The 17,990-nt window shown below is 37.0% G+C and overlaps 1 protein-coding gene across 3 annotated transcripts in view; it reads left to right on the top strand.

Moving 5' to 3' along the window:
- The first annotated feature begins 240 nt into the window (after positions 1-240).
- Positions 241-17,990, top strand: part of LOC139977547 (uncharacterized) — a 41,371-nt gene continuing 23,621 nt past the window's right edge. The window contains exons 1-4 of one of the 3 annotated variants that reach the window (XM_071986931.1): positions 241-1,000; positions 2,989-3,093; positions 3,453-3,770; positions 17,628-17,945. In XM_071986931.1, the coding sequence (XP_071843032.1) occupies positions 931-1,000; positions 2,989-3,093; positions 3,453-3,770; positions 17,628-17,945 (811 nt within the window). In that variant the 5' untranslated portion in view covers positions 241-930. The remainder of the gene's footprint in view (positions 1,001-2,988; positions 3,094-3,452; positions 3,771-17,627; positions 17,946-17,990) is intronic. The other 2 variants (XM_071986929.1, XM_071986930.1) reach the window with 2 other exon arrangements.

The following is a 17,990-nucleotide window of genomic DNA, read 5'->3' on the forward strand; positions in this document are numbered from 1 at the left end:
TTCAATAATACGTTAGATATATTTTATATTGAGCCCCTTAAAAAGCTGCAGTGACCAAAGTTTGATCATCCCCCCCCCCAAAAAAAAAGAGGAAAAATATTGCGGACGTGAGACACCAGCATACCAAGTACGAAGTTTTCCAAGCTTCACCTTTAAAGTTCTCTTGTTAACAAGGTTTTCAAGCTTCAAATTAAATTGCTCTTAAGTGACCTTTAACCTCCTCAAAAGCAATACAGTTCAGGCTCCTCATTAAGGTAGAATAACATTCGGAGTATAATATTATTATTAATCGCTGCTTTACTGTCGTTTGCAAATATTTGAACATTTTCCTACATAAGTTAATTACAGTTGGTCGAAACGTTATAAGTTGACCCAGTTAACTTCAAAGACTTTTGACCTCACTCAATAATGAACACACGCACGGAATAATGGGGAATAATTGGGATGTAATACATGATCTTTTAAATGGATATATGCATCAGATCTTTCTTTTCAAATAGAAGGTACCCCCTCAGTCGTAGTATATGCTACAATAACTCAGCTGGTACAACTGAACATCGTAACTGTGCGTGTCGCACAATGTACATTAAGCTGTTTGTAAAGTGATTTGGTAAAAGTTTATGTGGAACAGCAGTCTTCTGTTTGTATCCGAAACCTTGGTCAAGTGTATAATTCAAAAAGGCACAAAACATAGTTGTATTCGCTAACTTTTGTTCCTTGTTAAGAAAGATATCACCAGAGGGGACATTATAACGCATTGGAAATACATAGCTACATGCTGACGCCCGCCTTCTTCATAATTCGAGTTCTTACGTTACACGCAATGAGAATGACATTGCTAACGTTGACCTTAATTGAAGAGCGCTAACTGAGTTCTTAGTTTGCAATTTAGCAAATATTTCGTGTGACAAACAAGTCACATTATATTCAATGCAAAACGTTCCTGATCTGATGACCGAAAAAATACTGTGGAACAGGAAGGCCAACCAAATAAATAATAGTAAGTTCGAGGCATTGAGATTAATTTTAAAATAATTAGTGCTTATTTAGAAAACTTTCGAATAAATTTAGATTACATTAGAATAATTCAATATAATTTAGTATACTGTAGAACAATTTAGAATGATAAGCTGTCACCTTAGGATAGGCAATTTGCTTGACATTCTTTTGAACTGTTCTGTGCTGATGTAACATTGCATAATATCACCGTACACTGTACGTTGATAAATGACATCAATACAACTTCGCTTTTAATAACAGACTCCTCATCGGTATTAATTAGGGGCTAATCAATGGTCTACCGTGCGTTTATAGCTGGATAACGCACGAACGGGGTAAAATAAATTATGCACGAGGTCTTAGACCGAGTACATTCAGCGATAGGCTTATACCCTCTCACCCAGTGAGTAATTGAGTTAACAAATCGACTCTGAAACCAAACACCCTCTAACAATTGTTATAACTGTAGAAAGCTACATGTCAGTGTTTATTCATTGTAACATCATTTTGACAATTTACGTTCAAAGACAAAATCGTTTAGCATATATTACAAAGAATAAGGCCATCGTGAGCCCATTTGACAAAACCAAGGCACATTTTATATTGAGCCCCTTAATAAAGCTGAAGTTGATGTAAGTTTGTTCACCAAAAATAAACCATTGCAATAGATGTCTCAACATGAGGCACCATATCACACCAAGTATGAGGTTTTTCCAAGCTTTACCTTTGGAGTTATCATGTTTAAAATGTTTCAAGCTTATAACGTATATTGGTTTAGGTGACATTTGACCTCTTCAGATAGCAGTAAAGTTCTTGTAACCACATGGAGGTGCAATAATATTCTGAGTATGATAATAATTGCTGCTCTATTCTGGCAGTTTCTCAGTTGACTTCACGTGACTTTTGACCTCTCTCAATAACGAAAGCACATAATCAAAAACGATTCAATATCACTTCAATATACCTTTACTAGATTTTGTAGCCCAGATTCTAGCATTAACAAGCTTTGCAATTATCCTGTTTAGGATGTATTATTGTTCGAACAGAATCGAGTACCAACGACTATTTTTGTTTAAAATGTTGAACATTTGTTAAAGACTGCATGTGTGTACGATTGGAGTAAGTTCTTGCTTTTCCTTCTAACCAGGTTGGCCTTGTTCTTAAACTTGTGGTTTACTTCCTTTCAGCAACGATGCGTTTTGAAATCGAAAGTTGTAGTAGCAGTATAACGTTGTGCATTGTCACTCAGTGGTAATAATAGTAAGGCAAAACCCAATACAATGACCATTGCTTCTTAGGAATCACCCAAACAGTATGACTTCGTTGGCTAGTTTTGCTATTCTGCATTTATAAGATGATACTGAATATGTATGACAACTATCTTTTAGTTTTATATTTATTGACATTTAAATGACAGCTGAGGTGCAGGATTCCAAACCTTCAGATGACCAGTTGTTATATCGGAATCAAAAAGTGTGAATGTACAAATACAAATTTTCTAAGGTCTAAATTTATTTTGGTCTCGAAATTCATGCAACTAGTCAATCCACCATAGAAAACAATGCATACTTGTTTCGTGCAGTTTCTATTATTGTTCCATCAGTTCAGCATCAACTTGTACTGCACCTTTAGATCCTCTGCGCACACTTGATAACAATAAACAGCATAGTTGGAGAGGAAAGATGGTCACAATGATTAGGTCATTACCAAATGTAACAGGAAATGCATGCGACTGTGGTACATCAAACGAATTCTTCAGATCATATACTAATATGGAAATTTTTGTTTTTTTGTATTATTCGATGCATGAGCAGTTTATGAAGAAAATGATTTCAAGAGAACGAATGCCAAAAACCTTTGTTTCAGGGGCATGGAACATTATCTGTTCTGAGTGCATTCTCATATATCATTACCTAACAAAGGTTATTATTAGTTGGTAGCTCAAGACTGTAACCATTTAAATGAAGATATTCTTTTGTTGATTTCCAGGTAATTTACACGATTCTACCCAATTATTCAAAATGAAAGTAGATGCCGCTCTCAGTCATCACGTGATGCATTCTTTGTTGTTCCTACTTGTTTTCAATATTGTTGGTGAGTATTTCAAATATAAAGTAGTTGAACATTTTAAACTATCATACCCTCGCTTTACATATAATCTACACATGGAAACGATAACACGTAATTAATACTGTTGATCTTACAATGAGTTTATTATGTACATATGTGGCACTTAAAAATATCATGATCATTGCTTACAATGCCTTCACAATAAGCATGTAATGTAACAAATAATTAGTGATGTTTTCTCAACCTCATCATATGACAAAACGTAAACATTATCATGTGGAGTAACTCAGCATCAATCAATAAATCTAAATCAAAACTTTTCCTACTTGAAGTTGCTGGCTGTTATCGTTCTACTTATTGACATTGCATGTTTGTATCACCAGGTTCATCATCTAATACTGTGGTGACCTACACAACTAAGAACGTCGAAGAGATGCAGTGTCTGATAAATGGAAACACACTCGCTGCTACATGGACTGATAGTACCACTGACGATAGCCTATATACATATAAAATTTCTTCTCCTGATATTGATAATGAAAGGACTGAGCCAAAGCATGACAATTTCAAGTACTCATATGTGCCAAACACTCACTTCAATCTGATCATTGACAAAGTTGAAAGAGAAGATGAAGGTACCTATTCATGTTTTGAACTAGGAGATGACAATAACGAAACTGTGTATGACGTTACAGTTGAAGGTATGTCAAATTTGCTTTCCGTTCCTTTCACCTTGTGTTGTGGTTTTCTGTATTTAAATCCTTCAGAAGTGTGTACTTTTACCTGACATAAGAAATAAACATGGTAGTTTGGACAGAAGTTCTTACATTTACTAAAGAAAAGAAATGAGAAGTTTCACATAACTACAACAATCGATCGATTGATGAATCATTCTATTACCCAATCAACCAAACTCTACCTTTCTCTGTTTATAAGTTTAAGTTGAATGATTATGGATGCATTCGGCTGAAAATAATTGAAGAATGTAATACAGCAACCAAACTTAGCGTACTCTAAAAAACAAGTAAGGTGCCAATGAAAATCTTTAGAGTCTTAAGGCGAGCATACAATTGTGAACCCTTAGGTTAATTAATGACTAATTCCTGTTGTAAATTCATTACTTTCACCTCAATATGCTCATTTTAAGACCCATTTTTATTACTATAACGACGCCGTAACGGTTTCACTCGACACCCTAAGAGTGTCCGGTTCCTGGTGTGCCAGTAAGTACAACTTTGATGATGTCCCTGACTACAAATAAACTTGCAGTTGATTTTCAGATTACAATGATAACTGTTAAGTCTTTGTTACACACCAACGAAACATTAACAAACTTTCAATAGTTCGTTCATGATCTTAGCCTCTTCTAAATGGAGGTAGTAGTGGATTCAGAAGATACTGCTATATGGGATAGCTTCCGAGATAATCACATTGTTTTCATCTGTACTGATACAGAGCCTTCGTCAAAGATGACAACTATCTGGCTTTCACCAATGTCCATTTTATTTCCTGACATGTCCTGCAACAAGTATCATACAAAATGCTGTTAATTTAACGCAATGCACACACATACAAACACCCCATGCACACACCCACACCACCCACACACGCAAACACGCTCTCACACTCTAGATCTTCCAAAACTTCTATATATATATATATATATATATATATATATATTCTGTAAAAATCGAAATATGCCGTAAGAAATAATGGCCTCCGAAGAAGAGAAGAATGAAGAGATAAATATATCATGATGCTAGCTTGATGATAACATGATGCTGAAGACTGGAAGATTGAGGTGATTTGTAACAGATTGGTTGATCTTTTGTGTTTTGATCACCAATCTATGTTCAGTAATCTCATTCACGTTCATAGCGTGTTTTCGGTAATGTAAGTTGCAAATATTGCAGTAGATGATGCAATTGACATTTTTAGATAGGCAGTGTATTTTCTACCGTATTGTGCAAATGCGTGTAGTTTGGTTATTTCTGAAAGGCCCTAGTAGATGTGACTAGTAAGCACGCCTTGTAAGTTTGTGTGCTGTGCGATGATCCTGTATTTTCTGTATGGTTCGCCCCTGATGGTGTGTCATCCTGAAAATAAGCCCGAACTAAAATGTTCCTTAGTATTCTAGGTCTTGTAAATAAATGACAGATGAAATTTCTGAGAAAACAGACTTCACACGTTTGATGCTTTGAATTATGTGAAAATTCTTCTGAATGCAGTATTTGCCAGTCGCGGAAGACCACGGTGATATTCAGTAATGGTACCCTTTTGGGACTGGTTTGATGAGTTTCTACGCTAATGTTTCTGTGCGGGTATGTCTTTGGCATTTTTTAAGGCATTTACAATGCAACCCCGGAAACACTGTCTGTTGAGGTGTTAGTTGGTGCGAGAATCAAAATCGACTTCAGAAGAGCAAATGCATCGAATGCGCAACGCTTGACTGTATAGACTTTTTCTAGTACCATTACGTGGATGGCAACTGATTAGTAACAGGGTGAGTTGCGCTTTATCGCGGATTTACTGAACAAGTCTTTTTTTGAGTGAGCCATTTGTAGGGTCACAGTGGTGTCCAGAAATTGAACGTCATGTCTAGAAAAATCGGCAGTAACTTTCTTACCAAAAAAGCGTATTTCAAAATCCACAATAAAGTCGTAAGCTTTCTAAACACTCAAACAGGCATACTCCAAACTTTTTCATTAACAAAATGTAAACAGAAAATTAATCTATCAGCGTTTTCTACTATCAAACGATTTACCTAGTTGTTATAGGAAACACCTTTGAAAACAGTGTATCTTAAATTTATTGTCTTAATAGCCGAGACATAGCGTAGTAACATACCGTTGTATGCCTCTATTGAAAAAACTGATCAAATGTGCACTCCATGTATTGCATAAAAAAACAGTGACAACAACATTTACTGTTTGAATGTGAATTTTCCTTCTCGTAATCTGCATTTCCAACTATTAAAGAATGCGATCAATTAAACCAAAATACAAGGAGAATAACAATCTGGAAGCGTGAAAGCAAAAATTGCTGTGATGGAAATTTTACGGCTCACTCAGTGATCAAATAAGTCGCTCACGCATCAACCATTTCTTTTAAAAAGTTTGCATGTTGAATTATTTATATATGGAAAGCCAAAACGAACATTATTGAGTAACTTTGTATGCAGCTTTTACTCCTTCTTTGGTAGTAAATTGTGTGTCACATACTAAGAAAACAATTACAAGTCGTTATATGAGGTTCTTTATACGCAGCATAATGACCAAAGCTTGAAATTGTATTGGGCAGTCTGTCAGCTGTCACAGAAAAGTCGCCATTTTGGACAAAAATCATATTGTCTTTCTTGTGCAGTTTTAACGGCCGCATAATGACTTCACGAAAAATCGTAGTTTTTAAGCGTCACTATTTACAGTCACATAATGATCAAGAAAGAAAAACACTAATCTTGCGGCAATGTTATAGTCAAATATTTTTTTTTGCAGCAGAAGTAAGTCATCCGTATATTTCATGATACACACTATCAAGCCCATACGCTTGACCATTTCTTAAGTAAACAGTGTTAAGATTACCTCAAATTAATGAGTTTAACACAGGTGTATCTATGATTATTGCTTATCAAATGGCATTGTCACCTTCCTTGCAACATGAATTATCTTTATCATCAAATTATAATGTAATAAGTAAACAAAAACTTTAGTGGTCAAACTTTAGAACTCACTAAAAATTGTAACTATATAGTTATTTAAAACAAATAGAAGCAAAAACTATGGGCATCTCAGATTGGTTCCAGTTAGGATTCATTCATTAAGTAACTGGAAAAATAGTGAATCGTTTGCTTTTAAATGTCCATGTGTATGTGTTCTTTCTTTTAATTTTGATCCAATTTTGTTGATATATGTACAGTCATATCTTGATAAGTATTAAGAGAAACGAAAGCGTCTGTCCTTTTCCATGCAATAAATATAATATGAACATGTTAATATCTTTTGTATGCATGCACTATGTTTTTTTTCTATAATGATTCTGTAAACGTTGTTACTTATAATTACTTCAGCTGAGAAATATTCACTTTATATATCTTCAAATTAAGTACATTTGGATCAATACATTTGGATCTCAACTTCATAGGAATTACTATGAAGGCCCCAGTAGGGGTCACGGGGCAAAACTCTTACAAGCTGTAGCATTTTGAGATATTGCTTGCTATTTCTTTTACTTCTTTGATTTTCCAGGTGGGGTGATTACATTTGGTACCTATATTCCACTCGGAATGGACTGCATTCAAAGCTTTAATCATCTAACGTTAAGTTGTTACTCTTGTATAAATAAATGAATCTGGATGGATATATCTATATATCACCTATTGAGTTACAGTTCTGAATAATTGCAAATCTACCTTCACATTTGAACGGAGAAGAGAAAGACCAATGTGAGTGGCCATAACGTGATGATTATAGTCATTGTTTGGTCGCAGCATATCTACTTACTGTTTGGTTGGCAGGACCATAGGCGTATGAGCCCAAATTTATTTGGGGGGGGGGGAGGGGGGCTGTAACGCCTTGCCCGAAAAATATAACCAAAGTTTCTTCGCGCGCTCCTCGCGTTCAACATCTTAATGTTCATATCGTATATGTATGCATCGGTTATTACATCGCATGCCAATAACATACAATCATATGCCGTCTTATCAACCTGCCATATTGGTTGGAACTTTTGGTGAAGTCGTTACAGTAATAATGATATTAAAAACGTATATGTATGCATCGGTTATTACATCGCATGCCAATAACATACAATCATATGCCGTCTTATCAACCTGCCATATTGGTTGGAACTTTTGGAGAAGTCGTTACAGTAATCATGATAAAAGTTTAACAACTGAAAGACACATCGCAATTTTTTGTTTGTTTAATAGGTGCTCGAAGAATTCTCAGCATATTGCCCGAATTTTCAAAAAAATATTTGGTTGGGGATGCAGACCCCCCCCCCCCAGCCACAGCCTCCTACACCTGTGGACATGGCCTCAATATTATTCGAGATGTATTACATTCTGAACTTGTTACAAGTCCTATTATTGATGATAGCTATTGATGACATCAAATGTTTTCAGAGGCATGAGGGAATAATGTCACATGCGATTCTGCTTGCATATCTCTTGTTCATGACTGGTACACTTTTAAAGTTTTCTTTCCTAGTTAATTTTTTGTTTTGAATTTGGTTTGAATAGGGCTTTAACTTTATCTAAAAATTATCTGAAATGACTGTATGGTGATTATTTCGAGATATAACCACTATTAAAGTATGAACATGGATGTAAATGTAAAGAACAAACACAAATAATTTGTTTCCAGTGTGCACTCATGGTACGATATATAATAAGTATTGAAGTGCGCATGCGCGCTACAATATTGGGATAACTAGCCCGCTCCATCATCTACATGGCTGGCTGGTGAATGCCAGCTGAACATACACTCTTCATAGCACCCTCAAATAAACAGGTTGGCTACGCATGAATTAATCCAGACTCAGGTTTGCAAAGAATTGTGGCGGCGAACAGTTAATTATGCACAAGTAAATAAACAATATCTCCTTGGGTAGCATAGTTCTTCAAAACAATACGTAAAATTCTTTACTTTGTTTTTTAATCTCGAACTGAACAAGACAGGTAAAACTTGAACGCATTTTAGTTAAAGGCGATATCGCTCGTAGACTTTTTTTTTTGAGGGCGCTGGCATTATCGAGGTTTCAGCGAGGTTTACGGGGACCCCTATTAATCACGTGACCTCGGTGGCAAATTTAGATCAGTGAATAGCACAGGCAAGCGTATGCGCAACAAGCCCGTACCCATTGCACACATAATGTTATAACACAGCATTTCAGTTTACTGTACTGTTTACCGCATAGGACGTTCGTCCTCGATAGTTTGTTGTTTGTGTGCCTTTTGAGTAAAGAATACTGTACGATTTTCGTCCAAATACATTCGATTAGAGTATTGTGACAATCATGGAAAAAGGATCAGGGCAAGAAGAATCGGGCGAAATAAAACGACCTTATCCTGGAACGAGCGTAGGTTAGGTTTAAGTGGAGGAAGGCCTTTGTTGCATGGACCTGACAAAAACAGCAGTGCAAAGGAACAACAGCGACGAAGAGATGCCACGAAGATCTATCTTCTACGTTCCTATGTAAGCTGGCAAATGGAGAAAGAACTATACAGACATGTCCATGATTTGACTTCTGTGAGCAACGTATATTTCGCAGGACATTTGCTTCAGGATCACACAAAAAGGTAATGATTTGCTAAGCTAGGCTAAAACTGTATAGGGTAGTTGTCCTAGGTTACATGTATAGCCTATCAGTTTTGCGAAGTACAGAATACTGTCAAGTTCGGACACCCCTAAGAAATACACGATTTCACAATGATAACCTACAAGCAAAAGCCAATATCACTAAAAACTACGAAGCTACAGTTATTTCCTCTCCAAAATGACCTGTGTGCAAGTATGTACGTATATATTTGTCAATAAAATGAAGATAACGGAGTTTTGGGGTATTTTAAGGCTTAGGTGTTCGAATTTCGCAGTGTCTAGTATGCTATTGTATTTGTAACATACATGATTTGATATGCCTAGGCCATGTAACTAGTCCTATCATTCATTATTTTTCCAATGGGCCTAGCGTATGCTAACCTTATCATACTTATCCTAGCACAAAGTAGCAGTAAGTTGTATTACTGAGTCAGCATCATCACTGTTTGTGAATGCTTGTCATGAAGATACTGTATACAGTTAAAAATGAAAGTATCCTTTCTAAAGAAGACTGAATCATATTTATGCAATGGAAAGCTGGGCCTTCTCATCACCAAATAGTAAACTGTTTTTGCCTCAACAAATTGATGGAAATATATTTTCTAACCACTAGGCCTTGGTGATCTGTTCATCCCCACCCCCTCCAGGTTCTAAATTGTTATCAGCTGTCCTTGTTTGAAGAAGATATTCTTGTGAATGAGCATTTGAAAAAAAAAGAAAGAAGTTTGAAGCCTCATCTTTGCCCAGTCATAATTTACTAGGCATATATAGAACTAAGGCCTATTGTAATAAGTATCTGATTTTACTGTTCAAAGTAACTGCATCCCCTAATTTTGTAATATGCACCAGTGAGGAAGGCCTACTGTGCTGTACACGTACAACCACATGGACCTGCAGTTTTTCCTATAAAAATGATGCATCTACATAAATACTTTAGAATCACTCCTAACTGATTCACATGTTTTCACACCGCTACATATGCAACTATACCTTAGGTTTTTCTAAGGTCAGCCACAGCCAGCATATACGCAATCAAGTTTTAATGGTTCATTTGGGCAACGGGGTGTACATGTTATCTACTGACTCAATCATGTGTACATTTCTGCGTTTGGGATTTTTGAAGGAACCCAACTGCTATGCAAGAACTAAGGTAAATTAGCCTCACAAATTGAGGGAACATATTAGTACATATAGCTACACCTATATAAACCTTTATATTGCCATGCCTGGAGGTAAGAAAGTACCAGTTTTTTGTGTAGGCCTGATGCTATAATGTTGTGATAGGTTATCATATTTTTATATATGGGTCCATCCATGCCAAATCAACAGTGGCCTCCACGCCCACCCTCTCAGAATTGCCTGAAATTGCAATATGTCTCAAAGGATGAAATTGGGCAAAAAAAAAGTTGGAAAACTTTTTGGTTGCTAGGATACGGCCCGCCTAGCAACCAAATCCAGATTGCATTTTAAGAGCCCTAAATGATCTGATGTTTAGTGTTCAAAAATTATAATCTATTAAATTTGGTGACCGTAACTATCTCTTGTGGAGAGTAATCTAGCGTTAATGGTAGTCTGAAAACTAGCTATGCATGTAAACAGGAATTTTTTCACAATGGTGGGCTTATGTCATGGAGTAAGCTAGCATCTCAATTCTCACTCATGAAACCAACTGCTCACATAAACAGGAAGTTTACACAGTAGGTAAATAATGAGTGTACATCAAACTTTCATCAAAAGACTGGACATCTTTTAGTGATATGAAACCGATCAGTTCACTTAGACAGGAAGTTTACATAGTAAATTGTACATTGACATGTGAGCTCAGGTTGTTGAGCAAGCAGTTGGGCAACACAAAATTATCCTCACAATTTTCTTGAAAGGTACCACGGTTTTAGGATATGTTGAAGAAGAGTATGAAAGAATATATCATCCTTATCTGGGTTTAAATTATTGTGGGTTAACAATATGTTATTATTGAAATCTGCCAAAGTGTTTGTTTGTTACTTTTCTCTTTCATATTTTTTCTTGGGTAGGTATGATAAAAACATGTTTGTTTGTAATAATCATTACCAGATTCATTACGCATACAATTAAGCTTGGGGTGTACAGTAAAATTACTATTTCAGTTATATGATTTACGGACAATTTTTTTGTTCATTGAACAGGTGTTAAATGCATCTTTCCAGAAGGATACCGAAAGTCAAACAGAGGCATTCTCAGCAGCTGTCACCACAGAAAGATCAGTTGACACTCAGAAAGGAGAAGGTAAATTTATATGTTTATCCTTGCATGAATAACAGACTGGAAGAGCAGTGCTAATCTTATATCTGATCTGATGTGATCAGAAAAATAATACAATTTCATTCTCATTAAATTCCTAAAGAAAAGAAAAAAATGGTAGCATATTGCTCATCCACTAAAAAGGGTACATGTGTATGAGAATTTATATAAAAGTCAGTGGGCCTGATTATAAGGATCTTCTTTAGAGGCAAACTGACTAGTAACAGGAAATTCAAGAGACACAATAGGGCTGGTACAGAGAGGACATGGTGAACACAAAGAAAGAAGTTAATGGTGTATTGAAAAAAAGGAGTCAGGGAAAGCAGAGGTATTTAGATAAACTGTGGAGTACAAAGCGAGGATTAAGAAAGGAGAGAGGGGGAATGAACTATGGCAGAATACAGAGATGGAGCAGGATTAAGTTAGCATAGGCGTAGGAGCCTCATTTGATTTGTGGGGGGCTGAAACGACTTGCCCGAAAAATATATCCGAAATTTTCGTGCGCTCCGCGCGCGATCAACATGTTGTTGTGCATATCATATAGGCATTCATCGGTTATTACATCACATGCCAATAACATACAATCTTATTAGCCTTCCATATTGGTTAAAATTATTGGGGAATCTGTAAAACAAAAATGATCATAACAATATAAGTTTAAACATTGAAAAACACATTGCAAAATATTCTTCTTGCAGTAGGTGCCCGAAAAATTCTCAACTTATTGCCGAATTTTCACCAAAAAAAGTGAAAAACACATTGCAAATTATTCTTCTTTCAGTAGGTGCCCGAAAAATTCTCAGCATATTGCCCGAATTTTCACCAAAAAATGTGAAAAACACACTGCAAATTATTCTTTTTTCAGTAGGTGCCTGAAAAATTCTCAGCATATTGCCCAAATTTTCACCAAAAAATGTGAAAAACACACTGCAAATTATTCTTTTTTTAAGTAGGTGCCCGAAAAATTCTCAGCATATTGCCCAAATTTTCACCAAAAAATGTAAAAAACACACTGAAAATTATTCTTTTTCAGTAGGTGCCCGAAAAATTCTCAGCATATTGCCCGAATTTTCACCCCAAAATGTGCAAAACACACTGCATATTATTCTTTTTTTAAGTAGGTGCCCGAAAAATTCTCAGCATATTGCCCGAATTTTCACCACAAATTTTGGTTGGGGGTTGTTGGATGGTGCTAAGGCATTCCGTCCACTCTCTCTATCTCTGCTGTGGTGTACTATGTCTGAGATGGTTAGTCTACGAATTTAGTTACCTGTTGGGACATGTCTTACTCTAATGGTATGATTGGGGAATTGAAAGTGTTCCCCTACTGGAGTCTCCATTTTCATTGTATTGACCTGTGACTAGAACTGCTTATTGAGGGTGGTCTTGGTTTCACCAATATACTTGTAACTTCAATATCTTCTACTTCAATGTCCTCTAAACTCAATGACACCATTTAAATTGAAATATCAGTTTCCAGTGCTGCGAAAGTGTAATAAGTTCTAAACAAAAGTATATTTTTAGTCACAGCCATAGTAGCTATAGCATGATACTTGCAATCTAGTAACAAATGTTTTATGTAATCTTTACAGATACTTCTGATCCAGTTACTTCAACACCTCTCAAGAAGCCATCTGCCATGTTCTGTCCAATGTCACCAGTAGGATTAGATATGGAGCAGCATGGGAGAGAAACTTCAGACCATACAATTTACACATTGCCACATTTACATGATCCTGAACAAAAGAGATCATACATATGGCAGGGGCAAGCACTTTTCCCAGACTTTTATTGACAGGTTGTGCGACATTCACGTTGGATTAGCAGCTATTGATACATCTGCATCACCAGATTGAGATAAATTGCGTTCGTCCATTTTGTTCGATAGTAGCTATGACTGTGAATCAGAAGCTTGGCCACCCTCTAAGTCAAGGTGGGCAAGGTTGGGGAAATTCAATCAAGGAGTAACAATCAGAGAATGGCCAGCTTTGTATTATTGTATATAGGCCTACACACAGCGGGTATAAATATCTGTATCGGTTTATTTATACTGGTGTTCATATCCGTTGCCAGGAGGCAGGAGGGGATATGATTTGAATGTGGGGAGGGTGTGGGGGGTGGGGAAGGGGTCCCCTTTGAAGTGTTCAAACAGTGCTACATTTTACATCTATCTTCTTGAATCACATGTATATTAAACACCCCTATAGACACGATCAATCAGTCCTGTCTCTCACCTCCTCTCATGCACTGGTGTATTTATTTCCTGGCAACATAACAGTTAGGCATAGTAAGGGTCAGAGGTCATCACAACTTAAAAGAGTTGTGTGAGTCCCTGTGGTCTCTTACATCCTTGTAGCAGTAGGGAGAAGAAGCCTAATAGATAAGAAACCATGATTATCTTCTGTTGTGTCTTATTTTCCAGCATCCTTGAAACATTATATCCTTCCCCTTTGATTTCTTGATGTCATAAGCTGTATTTATGTGGTGCAATATTTAATTCCAGTATTGAGATTGTATATTCTTCTTGTGTATTTGACAGTATCCCAGTGATCTCCATTTTCTGCTCTTGGTTTTCTTTTCTCTGTATTTCATATCATATCTATCTCTACCCCTAACCTCCATCTCCACATTTTCTTTACTTTCTTCCTCCATCTCTTCATCTGTCTTTCACTCTTTCTTTTTTGACTTCTTTCCTTCCCTCTGTTTACCCTGTATGTTTTAGTTTGCCTACTCCCCCCCCCCTTACATCTTACCCCCCTAAAAAATGTTCACAAGGTTGACAAGTCTCCCCATGCTAGTCCCAAGTTATACACCTTTGTTGTGGTGACCGTTCACTATACTTGCGGATCAAATGGAAAGCCCCACCCCCCCACCCCTTACTTCCCCAGTGTCATGAATCGGCAAATGGAAGATTATTCGGAGTTGTTCGTGATGGTTCAATGGTCTTACAGTCAGGCATAGGCCTATATGGTTCTCTTTGTCCTTCATTGTCGTCGAAGTTTGAAATGAATTAATCGTGCTAGGAATTTCCGGGCAATGTTTAATTTTCTGTGGCAAGAAAAAAAAGCTCCCCCCCCCCTCCAGTGTCCCTCCTGGTTGACTAGAGCCTGTACGCCTATATGGTCACATAATAGTATAGATAAGTATGAGCCATGCAGACAGGTTTTTTTTTTTTTTTTTTTTAAATTCAATCCAATTTGAGTTATAGTTTTGAGTTGTAATTCGAGTCAGTCGTGATGAGGTGCCCCATGGTGGGGCTGGGTAACCCACCCCCAACCCGTTGCCGACTTGGCATTTCTTTGGGAGCCGTTCGGAACAAGAGGCAGGAAAATCAATACTGGAGTACAGTACGCTGGAAAGCAATAAACTGACGTGATTTAGAAAAAAAAGGTGTTTGCTTTGACTGCAGATGTTCAGCGAGTCACTTTTCAATGGAAATAACTTTTAATTTATTGTTCATGTACTTATTCCCTTTTTGCCAATCCTTTCTAAAGAGGGTGGAGCCGCCCCTTATGGCAACGTATTTTCGTTCCCTTTGCCGTTCAAATTTCGTTATTTTTAATTCGGGTCAAAGGGGTGCAAGGACAGGGTTTACGTGCACCGGTTAGGAGGATGGGGTGCAGCTAGGGCAAGTGTTCTGTGATCGCCTAAAGGGCCCGTTGTCAGGAGTCCAAAAATAATTAAATATACATATTTATCTATATATGGTTTATGACATAAAATCCTCCTGATATATAACTAAAATTTATATATAAAATACAATGTAAGTTGTGACTGTGTCTATGTGTAATTAATACCTAAATTGGCTGAAATACCAATTGTTCACATATGACGGACTTGACCATACGTTTGATACCCAATGTTGTAATCACTTCAGTCAATTTTTTCACTCATTCGCGTCTGTCCTTTTTGTGACACGAGTCAATGTATCAGACATAAACTTCACTATAAGTTTCTTGAGCTGTGAAAGAATGTCGGCTCGCAACTAAGGTTGCAATATTTCAAATACTTTACTCAGGTTAGTACAAGACTGGCGCATCTGTAAAGGTTTGGAATACACTGTTTTTTTTACAGTAAAATAGCGTTAGCTTACTGTACTTCTATAGGCTAAACTTCTGATATTCGATACAGCATAAAGCATGCAGAGCTTTCCAAATCAGTGAATCAACTACGAAACCAGGGCATCCGAACAGTCCGGACTTCGACTGTTCACCATGTGGGCCTAAAAGAGTAAAAAGCAGGGAACCGCTCGAGTAGCAGCTCCCTGGTCAAACTATTACATCTATACTGTACAGCTACTACAGCCCACTAGTTGTGAAAAGTTATGAACGTAAAGCAAACCACAGAGTTTTGTATCACACAACACACACGAAAACGCGACGTAATAATTTACCGCACACTACTGACAAGGGAGTTTTTCCATAACAACTCCCTGTACTGACACTGCTATACAGACAAGAAACTATGCAGGAATTTCGCCAAGGCCACCGCTTCAGGTAACCAAACCCGTTTATTGCTTACTAGCCGTAAATACGGGATTGCTGAGAAATTACGAAACAACAGCGACGAACCGGTAGAGGGTAGTATTGATATTATTTTTGAATCGGTTGGTGTGAAGGACAGAATTAACGAGGAAATTACGAGCGATCCCACCTTTAACAACATCCTGCAAAAAAGCTGCAAGCAACTAATGTTAATCGTATTTATCCGCAACGACTCGGCGTTATCTGTAGGCCTACTACTTCAGCTATTGCAACATAGGCACTTGTAATGTTATTATTGTGGCATGGCATTATACACTGTGGCCGTGTATGGCATATATTACAGGTTTTGAATGATGATAAACCAGGGCCAGGATATCGAACAAGTAGTTTTTAATAGACCGGAGGTTTATATATTTGCAATGATAAACAATAGACCAATGTGTATTCGTTAGATTAATCGTCCATTAGACCTTCGGATGTTCCTTATGTTCGTAAAATACAGTACTGTTAACATGTTGTTCAATTTGACCAATCAGTATCCAGGACTCTGTGTAATCTCTGTCAAGTCCGAAACTGGAGTAATTCGTGATTTACAGCTTAGTTCTGATGGTTTAAGTAATCATGTCTTCGTTTATATTACTGGCACACGCTAGGTAGAGTACTGTGTATTAAACATTGCACAATATAGCTTAGATTTAGTCTACGTTAATGGACTAAACGGCGAACTTGCTTCTTCGTGACCGAAATAACTTCCAATGAGTTGCCCTAACAAAGCCCCCATTGAATATGAACAACTAACCAAGTTTGACCTTCACCATGCACTACAATGAAAAGTGTTTGTATACTAACACTGTTGTTCTTGTTTTAATTGGAAATACCTCAGCGATGCTATGGTGGAATTGCTCGCAAATTTCACCAGAGTGCTATGAATATGTTCTTCTTTCATTAGGACGAAAAACATGTTTCCTCATCGTAATATTTGCCAATTTAAAATAAATACTTGTGTATTTCAAATCATAATGTCCTTAATGATTCTACCAAGCGGGGTAATGTTTTCCTTTATTGAGATACATTGTAGTCAGTTCATGTGCAGAACAATATTTCATTCACCGGCTATCTACACCGTTGCTTCTAGTGTGAGATTCTTAAATAAAAGTCATGTCTCGTTTAAGCATATGTAAGTAGGCTAAGCTCCGGCTACATTACCAAGCGTTTGCAATCTACACACTAGTGATGTTCTTTGTATTGTAGACAAGGCTACATATCGCGCATGTAACAACCCACTTGGCCATGTATAAAGTCACTCCATCTGCAATAGATAAACCATGGTGACAGATATCACCAATTTCTTCAACTTGTTTAATGTCAAGAAAACTTCGTTGTTTATTAGTCTGATTGAATTATTCATAGTAAGTTTGGAAAATCTACTAAACTTTTCAGAATCATCCTTCACATTAACTTGGTATTTTGTTTCCAGCTATCCCGGATGAAATTTCATTTGATTGCTTTGTCCCTCCTGCTGTCACTTGTCCTGCACAAGGTGTGAATCCTACTTCAGAGCTGATATGTACTTGTGCAGCTAAAGGGGTGCATCCAGGTACACTATCCTTGGATATTTCTGGTGCTGATAATGTGCAGCAAGATAGCCCAGTAGCAAATGATGGCCTGTTTGACCTTAGCTTGACAGCAACAGTACCAGTTACTGACTCTGCGATAGAAGTTACCTGCAGTGTTAATGGATACAGCACCACGGAACCAATACCACCAAACCTCATCACTAAAACATTAATGATATGTAAGTTGATTACAGTTTTATACTGTATGTAAAATGTTATGACCG

Source organism: Apostichopus japonicus, chromosome 12 (assembly GCF_037975245.1).
Source record: "Apostichopus japonicus isolate 1M-3 chromosome 12, ASM3797524v1, whole genome shotgun sequence".
Lineage (NCBI taxonomy): Eukaryota > Metazoa > Echinodermata > Holothuroidea > Aspidochirotida > Stichopodidae > Apostichopus > Apostichopus japonicus.